The sequence below is a fragment of the Bombina bombina genome, chromosome 1, assembly GCF_027579735.1.
Source record: "Bombina bombina isolate aBomBom1 chromosome 1, aBomBom1.pri, whole genome shotgun sequence".
NCBI classification, from domain to species: domain Eukaryota; kingdom Metazoa; phylum Chordata; class Amphibia; order Anura; family Bombinatoridae; genus Bombina; species Bombina bombina.
Window position 1 is genome coordinate 621387682 of NC_069499.1, and position 13330 is coordinate 621401011.

At 38.2% G+C, this 13330-nt stretch overlaps 1 protein-coding gene across 3 annotated transcripts in view; it reads right to left on the reverse strand.

Moving 5' to 3' along the window:
* EDA2R (ectodysplasin A2 receptor) overlaps positions 1-13330 on the reverse strand; it is a 100437-nt gene that overhangs the window by 65821 nt on the left and 21286 nt on the right. For all 3 annotated transcript variants that reach the window (XM_053699024.1, XM_053699022.1, XM_053699023.1), the window contains exons 2-3: positions 1823-1938; positions 1624-1737 (exon numbers count right to left, since the gene is read on the reverse strand). In XM_053699024.1, coding sequence (XP_053554999.1) covers positions 1624-1737; positions 1823-1885 — 177 coding nt within the window. In that variant the 5' untranslated portion in view covers positions 1886-1938. The remainder of the gene's footprint in view (positions 1-1623; positions 1738-1822; positions 1939-13330) is intronic.

Here is a 13330-nt window from a genome sequence, read left to right on the forward strand (position 1 = left end):
TTCTAAGAGGGGGTTCCACAATGGCTTCTAAACATAATGAACAAGGAGTTTCCTCTATGTCAGACATATTAAAACAGACTAGCAATGAGGCCAGCAAGCTTGGAAAACACTTTGATAAATGTAAAAAAAATAAAAACGGTACTGTGCCTTTAAGAGAAACAATTTTTGTCAGAAATTGAAAAACAGTGATAAAAAACAGTAAATCTTACGAAATTTTTACAGTGTGTATAATAGACTAACAGAGCATTGCACCCACTTGCAAATGGATGATTAACCCCTTAGTTTCAAAACTGGATAAAAAAAACAATATAAACGTTTTTTAACAGTCACAACAAACTGCCACAGCTCTTTTGTGGCCCTACCTGCCCATACAACGACTTTTGAAGGCACAAAAACCCTTTGTAGAGGTCCTAAGTGTTCAGGGGACTCATTCAGGGAAGCTCGAAGTCTCAAGCTGCAAAAACTACTGCACGATTTAGGCCTGAAATTAGGCCCCTCCCAACCTGTACTCACAGTGAGAGGGCCATAAAAAAACTATCCCTAGGCAAAATCTAGCCAGTCATGTGGAAAAAACTGGGCCCCAATAAAGTTTTATCACCAATATGTAGAAAAAAACGTTTAAACACTTCCAGCAAACGTTATCTTATTTTCAGTAATGTGAGAAAGTAATAAGAATATTACCTTTTACAGCAAGCATGATACTAGTCATTATTAAATCACTGTAATCAGGCTTACCTTAAATAAATCCGGTATTAACAGCATTTTCTAGCATATTCATTTCTCTAGAAAAATTTAAACTGCACATACCTCATAGCAGGAGACCCTGCACGCCATTCCCCCAGCTGAAGTTACCTCATCTCTTCAGTTATGTGTGAGAACAGCAATGGATCTTAGTTACAACCTGCTAAGATCATCAAAAACCACAGGCAGACTCTTCTTCAACTTTCTGCCTGAGGCTAAAACAGTACAACTCTGGTACTATTTGAAAATAATAAACTTTTGATTGAAGATAAACTACATAAATTCACCACATCTCTCTAGCTACTTCCTATGTTGTCGAGAGCTGCAAGAGAATGACTGGTAGTGGCAGTTAGGGGAGGAGCTATATAGACAGCTCTGCTGTGGGTGATCCTCTTGCAGCTTCCTGTTGGGAAGGAGAATATCCCACAAGTAATGGATGATCCGTGGACTGGATACACCTTACAAGAGAAATACAATTAATTTTAAAAACTGTTTTCCCTTTGTAATCTCTACTTACGCAGGACTAGATTACAAGTGGCATGCTAACGCTAGTGTGCATGCGATATTGAAATATCGTGCCTGCTCTAACTTGCGCTCATATTACAAGTTAAAAGTAAACACAATCACACAGGATAGCGTAAACCTTGCGTAAAGGGTTAGGGCTAAAAAAAAAAAAAGTTGCATTAAACACAACATAAATACATAAAAAATTAATTTACACTTATATATACACTATCTAATAAAAATTATACACATATATATATATCCTCGAAAAAGCCAAGCTGTGATTGGCGAAACGTACGTCGGAGCGTAGTGACGTCACAAAAGGGGCAAAGTGATCCTGTACAATTTCTGAATTTGTTATCACAATTATTCACTTACCTCGGAAAGCTCCTGCCCTGGCCCACATTGCTTGCAGGGAACACAGTTTCCATGTTCATCTTCATACTCATTTTCGTGGCAGTCGGTAAAAGCTGTGATAGTAGCTAAATCTAGCTGTGGAGACAAATTTAAGAATGTTATATAAAATGTTTCAGGCAGGTGTATTATCCAACGTTTATAGTTTTAACTCAAACATTACCTGTGTAAGGAGTAAGAAGAAAAATATTTGTGATCCTGATAATTTCATCCTGAGACAAGTCATATCTCTTTTTAAGTTTGCTTGGGAATCAAAAAGCAAAGTCCAAGGAACTGCAACTGCAAAAAATATTCAGTTATCACTTATTTGTAATCACTTAGAGAAAAGTAAGCCCTATATACAATTATGCCCTGTAATACTATGGGATATATCATGTTACGTAAAACTGTTATAAAGTACGAAATGAGTAAAATGTCCTACAGGACAAAAAAGCAAAGATAGAGAATCAATGCAAAATTGTTGGTTAATAATGATAACAATTAGGACCATGTGGACAGTAAGAGGAGACAAGAAAGTATAGAAAGCAAATAGTGATTGGGAGAACATTAAGGACTAGATTACAAGTGGTGTGCAAACACTACCAGAAGCAAACTTTTAATGCATGCAGTTTAGCACGTGTATTACAAGTTGAAAGTAAATGGTTTGCTGACATACACTATCTTCCGGACTATAGATATAGTGACCATGTTACGTCTTTTCCCCAACAAATTTAATAGAGTGCACTAATGTAAAAACACTTCTCGCTTGCCCGACACCACGTGGTCCCATGAAATTTCTTAGTCGCCCACATTTTTCAACTCCACATTTTCATGTCACACATAAACTTGTAATATACAGTTATACCTGTTTATTACACATTTGTATTTAGTATAAAACATATTAATAATATAAACATATTCTCTTACCTAAAAAGAGCAGTTTCTTCTGCAGATGCTATCAAGCTGAGGCAAGAATAGACATGCACAGAATCAGTCAGGGACAGAAAGACACACACACATCACATACACTTTCCACACACAAACACATACTCTCCAACCAACACCCCACTCCAGTTGTCTTGTGCAGAGAAAATGTAATTATGCTAATGGGCAAAGTACAAGACTATGTCCAATCAACTAAAGTCTATACAGTCCATCAATCGAGGTACAGCCCTTTTACCCTGAGATATTGTCTCCCAGTTATCCTTGCAGAAATGCTCAGGTATTACAAAGCAAGGAGACACGGGCAGGTCAACCAGTATCTTTCCACATCTCTTATCTGATGAAGGCATAAAGAGGTCTGTTGTTTCCACCCATAATCCTTGTTTGGCATTTTTGCCACTCAATACAGCTTGTTATTTTTTCTTCCTGACAGACACATATAGAGCATACTTAACCTTTTATTTTCAGACATATAAAGTGGTATTTTCAGCAACACAGAAAGCCACTTCATTTCAGGCACTTATACAGCAGTTCAGTAGTGTTAAAGGGACAGTATACACCAATTTTCATATAACTACTTGAAATAGGCACTACTATATAGAATATTTTGCACAGATATAGATCTAAAAATCCAGTATAAAACCTTTTAAAAACGTACTTAGAAGCTCCCAGTTTAGCACTATTGAAAAGATTAGACTGGGCCACCCACTGAAATGGGGTGGAAAGCAAAAAGAGCAGACACTCCCCCCTGCATATGAATAGCCCCTTTACACAAACAGGAACCAGCTGAAGTGGTAAGACAACAGTCTACTTCTAAAACTTTGGGGCTTGGTTAGGAGTATGAAAATCAGCACAATGTTATTTAAAAATAAGAAAAACTAAACATTTTTCCAAAAACACCCCCAGATGGGCTACATAAATGGATCATCTACAAAACATCTATGCAAAGAAAAATCTTGTGTATAATGTCCCTTTAAGTCTTTGTTACTTACATATAGAGTGGTGTTTAACTCTTTAACTATTAGCCTTATGTTAAGTAGCATTTAATCACTGGTTATCTAAGATCAGGGACATATTCAGGAATATTAATCACTTGCCAGTTGCCAGCCTTGTATAGAGCAGTATTAACTCAATTTCAGCCACAAATAGAACAATATTAAATCTCTATGTTCCGTATATATTATAGTCTTAACTATGAAAAGTAATACATTATGGGCTAGATTACAAATGAGGTGCAACGTTTTTGCCCAAGCGATATCGTCTTTTCAAGAGCATTTTTAATTGCGCTAATATAAGCTGAGCAAAATCGCAATTCTTATCTCAGAGCTGTGGTTAATTGTTTTCCAAAACTAAAAAGTGTCACAAAACACAGCAAAAATACATTACAATGTACAGTTACACTCATAATAACACCATCTAATAAAAATTATTCACAAAAAATATTACACAAAAAAATTCTAAGGGTTAAAAAAAAAAAACAGCCAAAGTACTTTTACATAGAGATACATACAGATACTTTGCTAAATATGTATTAGTATGTATATACCCACCCGTGTGCCTTTTCTGTCTCCAGTGTGCATACTCACTCTAAAACAGCTCACGCAGTGGTGCCCAGTACCAGCCGGGGTGAGCAAGTGACCACACTTGTACAGTAAAGGTAAATTAGGCAGCGCACTGTTTATGTCTATATGTCTACACATGTGTATATATATATATATATATATATATATATATATATATATATATATATATATATATATATATATATATATATATATATATATATATATATATATATATATATATATATCACACAGAGAAAACCCAGCACTCACTTACAAGCTCTCAGCTAAGATTTAAAAGCAAAACTGGAAAGGTTAGTCACCGCATCTGGCCAAATGGGACAAGCTCAGGTACCACGTCAAGGTCCTTTCCAAATACCTGAGACCCTATAACAGCCACACAATGCAAGCTTTCAAATCCAAACAAACTGAAAACAAAAAAAGGGTGCACAGGAATATGTAATCACCCTAGACATATACAAAACACGGAAGGGAACTGCACTCTCATACCGGACCGGGTACACATCCTATGACCCTGCAACATGCCCAGCCCTGGGTGCCACTGGCACTCACAGGAAGCTGTGCTGTCCCCAGAGCCACAAGCAGTTAACCCCAGACAGGTCTGGGTGCAAGAACCATAGGGAAAATTACAAAACAAATTAATACAACACACAGAGAAAACCCAGCACTCACTTACAAGCTCTCAGCTAAGATTTAAAAGCAAAACTGGAAAGGTTAGTCACCGCATCTGGCCAAATGGGACAAGCTCAGGTACCACGTCAAGGTCCTTTCCAAATACCTGAGACCCTATAACAGCCACACAATGCAAGCTTTCAAATCCAAACAAACTGAAAACAAAAAAAGGGTGCACAGGAATATGTAATCACCCTAGACATATACAAAACACGGAAGGGAACTGCACTCTCATACCGGACCGGGTACACATCCTATGACCCTGCAACATGCCCAGCCCTGGGTGCCACTGGCACTCACAGGAAGCTGTGCTGTCCCCAGAGCCACAAGCAGTTAACCCCAGACAGGTCTGGGTGCAAGAACCATAGGGAAAATTACAAAACAAATTAATACAACACACAGAGAAAACCCAGCACTCACTTACAAGCTCTCAGCTAAGATTTAAAAGCAAAACTGGAAAGGTTAGTCACCGCATCTGGCCAAATGGGACAAGCTCAGGTACCACGTCAAGGTCCTTTCCAAATACCTGAGACCCTATAACAGCCACACAATGCAAGCTTTCAAATCCAAACAAACTGAAAACAAAAAAAGGGTGCACAGGAATATGTAATCACCCTAGACATATACAAAACACGGAAGGGAACTGCACTCTCATACCGGACCGGGTACACATCCTATGACCCTGCAACATGCCCAGCCCTGGGTGCCACTGGCACTCACAGGAAGCTGTGCTGTCCCCAGAGCCACAAGCAGTTAACCCCAGACAGGTCTGGGTGCAAGAACCATAGGGAAAATTACAAAACAAATTAATACAACACACAGAGAAAACCCAGCACTCACTTACAAGCTCTCAGCTAAGATTTAAAAGCAAAACTGGAAAGGTTAGTCACCGCATCTGGCCAAATGGGACAAGCTCAGGTACCACGTCAAGGTCCTTTCCAAATACCTGAGACCCTATAACAGCCACACAATGCAAGCTTTCAAATCCAAACAAACTGAAAACAAAAAAAGGGTGCACAGGAATATGTAATCACCCTAGACATATACAAAACACGGAAGGGAACTGCACTCTCATACCGGACCGGGTACACATCCTATGACCCTGCAACATGCCCAGCCCTGGGTGCCACTGGCACTCACAGGAAGCTGTGCTGTCCCCAGAGCCACAAGCAGTTAACCCCAGACAGGTCTGGGTGCAAGAACCATAGGGAAAATTACAAAACAAATTAATACAACACACAGAGAAAACCCAGCACTCACTTACAAGCTCTCAGCTAAGATTTAAAAGCAAAACTGGAAAGGTTAGTCACCGCATCTGGCCAAATGGGACAAGCTCAGGTACCACGTCAAGGTCCTTTCCAAATACCTGAGACCCTATAACAGCCACACAATGCAAGCTTTCAAATCCAAACAAACTGAAAACAAAAAAAGGGTGCACAGGAATATGTAATCACCCTAGACATATACAAAACACGGAAGGGAACTGCACTCTCATACCGGACCGGGTACACATCCTATGACCCTGCAACATGCCCAGCCCTGGGTGCCACTGGCACTCACAGGAAGCTGTGCTGTCCCCAGAGCCACAAGCAGTTAACCCCAGACAGGTCTGGGTGCAAGAACCATAGGGAAAATTACAAAACAAATTAATACAACACACAGAGAAAACCCAGCACTCACTTACAAGCTCTCAGCTAAGATTTAAAAGCAAAACTGGAAAGGTTAGTCACCGCATCTGGCCAAATGGGACAAGCTCAGGTACCACGTCAAGGTCCTTTCCAAATACCTGAGACCCTATAACAGCCACACAATGCAAGCTTTCAAATCCAAACAAACTGAAAACAAAAAAAGGGTGCACAGGAATATGTAATCACCCTAGACATATACAAAACACGGAAGGGAACTGCACTCTCATACCGGACCGGGTACACATCCTATGACCCTGCAACATGCCCAGCCCTGGGTGCCACTGGCACTCACAGGAAGCTGTGCTGTCCCCAGAGCCACTAGCAGTTAACCCCAGACAGGTCTGGGTGCAAGAACCATAGGGAAAATTACAAAACAAATTAATACAACACACAGAGAAAACCCAGCACTCACTTACAAGCTCTCAGCTAAGATTTAAAAGCAAAACTGGAAAGGTTAGTCACCGCATCTGGCCAAATGGGACAAGCTCAGGTACCACGTCAAGGTCCTTTCCAAATACCTGAGACCCTATAACAGCCACACAATGCAAGCTTTCAAATCCAAACAAACTGAAAACAAAAAAAGGGTGCACAGGAATATGTAATCACCCTAGACATATACAAAACACGGAAGGGAACTGCACTCTCATACCGGACCGGGTACACATCCTATGACCCTGCAACATGCCCAGCCCTGGGTGCCACTGGCACTCACAGGAAGCTGTGCTGTCCCCAGAGCCACAAGCAGTTAACCCCAGACAGGTCTGGGTGCAAGAACCATAGGGAAAATTACAAAACAAATTAATACAACACACAGAGAAAACCCAGCACTCACTTACAAGCTCTCAGCTAAGATTTAAAAGCAAAACTGGAAAGGTTAGTCACCGCATCTGGCCAAATGGGACAAGCTCAGGTACCACGTCAAGGTCCTTTCCAAATACCTGAGACCCTATAACAGCCACACAATGCAAGCTTTCAAATCCAAACAAACTGAAAACAAAAAAAGGGTGCACAGGAATATATATATATATATGCATTTATACTGTGTAAACACCCATACACCTATTTAGCAATTATTTTTTTTTATAAAATAGTGTATATATGAGTGTAACTGTTTATTTAATGTATCTAAATTAAACTTTTATTATTCAGACAGAGAAATAAATTGGGGGAGATTAATTTTGCTTTTTTGCTTTGTTTTATCGAATTTGCTTAGTTCTCTTGATGTGCTTTGCTGAAGAGCATACATATGTAGTCTCAAGAGCGTGAATTTGCCATGAGCGTTATATGGTAGAAAGGTTCAGAATGCTTTTAACAATGTTATACCTATTTGAGCACTGGAAAGCATCAGAGTTTGCAACAATGTATGAAACCAAATTAATATGATTGTTGTTGCCAATTGCTTGTTCTGTCTGAATCATTAATGTTTATTGTTTAAATCTCAAATGTTTTGCCTGTTTCTAAGCCATTACAGGCAGCCTCTTATAACACGCTTTATTATTATCTTTGTAAACAATAACATTTTTCGAGTAGACTGTCCCTTGAGGTATGAAGTGTTAACATTATAGAAATGCTGGAAGATACCAATTAGATTTTAAGGGCCACAAAACTGCCCAAGCAGATTTCGAGATAAATTAGTGCTCGATTTGTAATCTAGCCCTAAAACTTTACACTAATTATGTCAATATTAAAACTAACTGTATAATTAAACTTTAAAAATACATCTACATGTTATTCTCAGACTAATGTTATCTTTGAATGCATCATACTATCTAGCATTTATTTAGTGTTTAATGTCCATTTAATAAAGCATTGCTAAAGAACCGTCCAGTGAAATACTTACTTTCCTTGTTAATTCCATATTATTCCACCTAGAAGAAACTTGCTGGCACAAACATTAGGATATGCTACAAATAAACAGCCTGAATTATTTAATTATTTTGTACTTTATTCCTTTCATAAGCTAATATTATTTTAATTAAACTTTGGAATATTGTATGTAAAATCTTTGGGGCCGAATTATCAAGCTCCGAACTTTCAGTCTCGCCGGAAAACATAATTTATGTAAGAACTTACCTGATAAATTAATTTCTTTCATATTAGCAAGAGTCCATGAGCTAGTGACGTATGGGATATACATTTCTACTAGGAGGGGCAAAGTTTCCCAAACCTCAAAATGCCTATAAATACACCCCTCACCACACCCACAAATCAGTTTAACGCATAGCCAAGAAGTGGGGTGATAAGAAAAAAGTGCGAAAGCATAAAAAAAATAAGGAATTGGAATAATTGTGCTTTATACAAAAAAAATCATAACCACCACAAAAAGGGTGGGCCTCATGGACTCTTGCTAATATGAAAGAAATTAATTTATCAGGTAAGTTCTTACATAAATTATGTTTTCTTTCATGTAATTAGCAAGAGTCCATGAGCTAGTGACGTATGGGATAATGACTACCCAAGATGTGGATCTTCCACGCAAGAGTCACTAGAGAGGGAGGGATAAAATAAAGACAGCCAATTCCGCTGAAAATAATCCACACCCAAAATAAAGTTTAAATTTTATAATGAAAAAAACTGAAATTATAAGCAGAAGAATCAAACTGAAACAGCTGCCTGAAGTACTTTTCTACCAAAAACTGCTTCAGAAGAAGAAAACACATCAAAATGGTAGAATTTAGTAAAAGTATGCAAAGAAGACCAAGTTGCTGCTTTGCAAATCTGATCAACCGAAGCTTCATTCCTAAACGCCCAGGAAGTAGAAACTGACCTAGTAGAATGAGCTGTAATCCTTTGAGGCGGAGTTTTACCCGACTCGACATAGGCATGATGAATTAAAGATTTTAACCAAGATGACAAAGAAATGGCAGAGGCCTTCTGACCTTTCCTAGAACCGGAAAAGATAACAAATAGACTAGAAGTCTTTCGGAAATTCTTAGTAGCTTCAACATAATATTTCAAAGCTCTAACTACATCCAAAGAATGCAATGATTTCTCCTTAGAATTCTTAGGATTAGGACATAATGAAGGAACCACAATTTCTCTACTAATGTTGTTAGAATTCACAACCTTAGGTAAAAATTGAAAAGAAGTTCGCAACACCGCCTTATCCTGATGAAAAATCAGAAAAGGAGACTCACAAGAAAGAGCAGATAACTCAGAAACTCTTCTAGCAGAAGAGATGGCCAAAAGAAACAAAACTTTCCAAGAAAGTAATTTAATGTCCAATGAATGCATAGGTTCAAACGGAGGAGCTTGAAGAGCCCCCAGAACCAAATTCAAACTTCAAGGAGGAGAAATTGACTTAATGACAGGTTTTATACGAACCAAAGCTTGTACAAAACAATGAATATCAGGAAGATTAGCAATCTTTCTGTGAAAAAGAACAGAAAGAGCAGAGATTTGTCCTTTCAAAGGAACTTGCAGACAAACCTCTATCCAAACCATCCTGAAGAAACTGTAAAATTCTCGGAATTCTAAAAGAATGCCAGGAAAAATGATGAGAAAGACACCAAGAAATGTAAGTCTTCCCGACTCTATAATATATCTTCCTAGATACAGATTTACGAGCCTGTAAAGAAATAGCATCAGGGACAGGAAAAACTTCTGGAATAACTACAGGAGATTTAAAAACCTCATTTAAACGTTTGGATTTAGTATCAAGAGGACCAGAATCCTCTATTTCTAATGCAATTAAGACTTCTTTAAGTAAAGAACGAATAAATTCCATTTTAAATAAATATGAAGATTTATCAGCATCAACCTCTGAGACAGAATCCTCTGAACCAGAGGAACCATTATCAGAATCAGAATGATGATGTTCATTTAAAAATTCATCTGAAAAATGAGAAGTTTTAAAAAACCTTTTACGTTTACTAGAAGGAGGAATAACAGACATGGCCTTCTTAATGGATTTAGAAACAAAATCTCTTAGGTTAACAGGAACACTCTGAGTATTAGATGTTGACGGAACAGCAACAGGTAATGTAACATTACTAAAGGAAATATTAGCTGCATTAACAAGTTTGTCATGACATTCATTACAAACAACAACTGGAGGAACAGATACCACAAGTTTACAGCAGATACACTTAACTTTGGTCGATCCAGCACCAGGCAGCGTTTTTCCAGAAGTATCTTCTGACTCAGTGTCAACCTGGGACATCTTGCAATATGTAATAGAAAAAACAACATATAAAGCAAAATTGATCAAATTCCTTAAATGACAGTTTCAGGAATGGGAAAAAATGCCAGTGAACAAGCTTCTAGCAACCAGAAGCAATAAATAATGAGACTTAAATAATGTGGAGACAATAGTGGCGCCCATATTTTTTAGCGCCAAAAAAAGACGCCCACATTATTTGGCGCCAAAAATGACACCACATCCGGAACGCTGACACTTTTGGCGCAAAAAAACGTAAAAAATGACGCAACTTCCGGTGACACGTATGACGCCGGAAACAGAAAAAAAAAATTTGCGCCAAAAAAGTCTGCGCCAAGAATGACGCAATAACATGAAGCATTTTCAGCCCCCGCGAGCCTAACAGCCCACAGGGAAAAAGTCAAATTTTAAGGTAAGAAAAAAATGATTTATTCATATGCATTATCCCAAATATGAAACTGACTGTCTGAAATAAGGAACGTTGAACATTCTGAGTCAAGGCAAATAAATGTTTGAATACATATATTTAGAACTTTATATAAAAGTGCCCAACCATAGCTTAGAGTGTCACAGAAAATATGACTTACTTACCCCAGGACACTCATCTACATGTAGTAGAAAGCCAAACCAGTACTGAAACGAGAATCAGTAGAGGTAATGGTATATATAAGAGTATATCGTCGATCTGAAAAGGGAGGTAAGAGATGAATCTCTACGACCGATAACAGAGAACCTATGAAATAGACCCCGTAGAAGGAGATCATTGAATTCAAACAGGCAATACTCTCTTCACATCCCTCTGACATTCACTGCACGCTGAGAGGAAAACCGGGCTCCAACCTGTTGCAGAGCGCATATCAACGTAGAATCTAGCACAAACTTACTTCACCACCTCCATAGGAGGCAAAGTTTGTAAAACTGATTTGTGGGTGTGGTGAGGGGTGTATTTATAGGCATTTTGAGGTTTGGGAAACTTTGCCCCTCCTGGTAGGAATGTATATCCCATACGTCACTAGCTCATGGACTCTTGCTAATTACATGAAAGAAACAGCAGTTATGAAGCAGTGGTCTAAAGACCGCTGCTCCATAACTTGTCCGTCTGCTCTGAGGCTGCGGACATCAATCCACCTGATCCTATACGATCGGGCTGATTGACATCCCCTGCTAGCGGCAGGGGGCGGCATTGCACAAGCAGTTCACAAGAACTGTCTGTGCAATGATAAATGCTGAGAGCGTATGCTGTCGGCATTTATCAACGTGCCACGGACATGATACGCTACATCGTATCATGTCTGCTCGAACTTTCATAAATCGGCCCCATAATGTGATTAATTACATAGCTTAGCAAAATGTTTTTCTTTGGTATAAATGAATACAAAACCTTCATCTATACTGTGCACAAAAAACAATTCCTAAGCAGACTGATTGTTGAAATACTACACTTTTATTAAAAGGGATATGAAACCCAATTATTTTCTCTCATGCTTCAGACAGAGCATGCGATTTTAAACAACTTTCTAATTCATGTCTAGTATTTCTTCATTCTCTTGGTACCTTTTGCTAAAAAGCAAGGACATATGATTAGGAGTCGGACCATTTCTGGAGCACTATATGATAGCAGATTTGCAAGAATGTTATCCGTTTGCAAAAGCATTAGATGGCAGCACTAGTTTGTGCTAAATACTGCTCCAGGTGCTTAATTAGTTATATATTCAGCACAGAATATTATGGTAATGAAGCAAATTTGATAACAGAAATAAATTGGAAACTTTTTTTAAATGGTATGTTCTGTCAGAAAAGAAAATCAGAAAAGAAATGTTTGGGTTTCACATCCCTTTAAAAGTTATAATCAAATAGTAACATAATGACAGCATATTCTAACCATGAAGAAGTGCCACTCTGATTGTCTTTGTGTATGTTACCCATGTGGGAGGGACCTGCAAAGTTAACAATATGAAACACTGATACATTCTAGAATTATAAGAAAAAAATAACTGCTTACTCAATTAATTAATTTAAAAAAATCTCACTTTCCCAGTGAATGTGAGCTAATGTAGGTTTAGTAAATAGGGTATATTTTGTTCATACATTAATGGAATCTGATAGTATTATATAATATGTAGCATTTGAACTCCATGCTAGTTTTTCATCCCCTTGGTGAAATTAAGCATGATTAACAGTCCTACAGAGAAGAGTATAAGTGGTCACTGAGTGTATACACTTTATTAAGTCTTTGAGAGATATTGCATTTACCCAAGCTGTAATTTAAGAGCTGATTGTCTAAGACCTTGAGCTCTGTTGTCTGCCACCCACATGGTGTCACTAGTAAATTCAAACTGTAAGACGAGAGATGGATTTCAGAAGATCAGGTTCCCTGGAGTGTGTGGGTGAAAAGAGCAGACCGGAAAATTAAAAAGTGTTTATCCTTATGCTCACAGATTATCACATCCTACTCAATATATACTTAAAAGAATACAGACTTCATTGACCTATTGAACACTTTTCAACTTCTTGGCTCAGTCTGCCAATTATTTTTGTAGACTTCCATGGTGGCGAGCTGAATTCGTTACAGCAGTGTACTGATGTTACACAGTATATTCACTGTCTATTCCTTCCACAGCAAACCCAATCTTTACATACTAATGCAA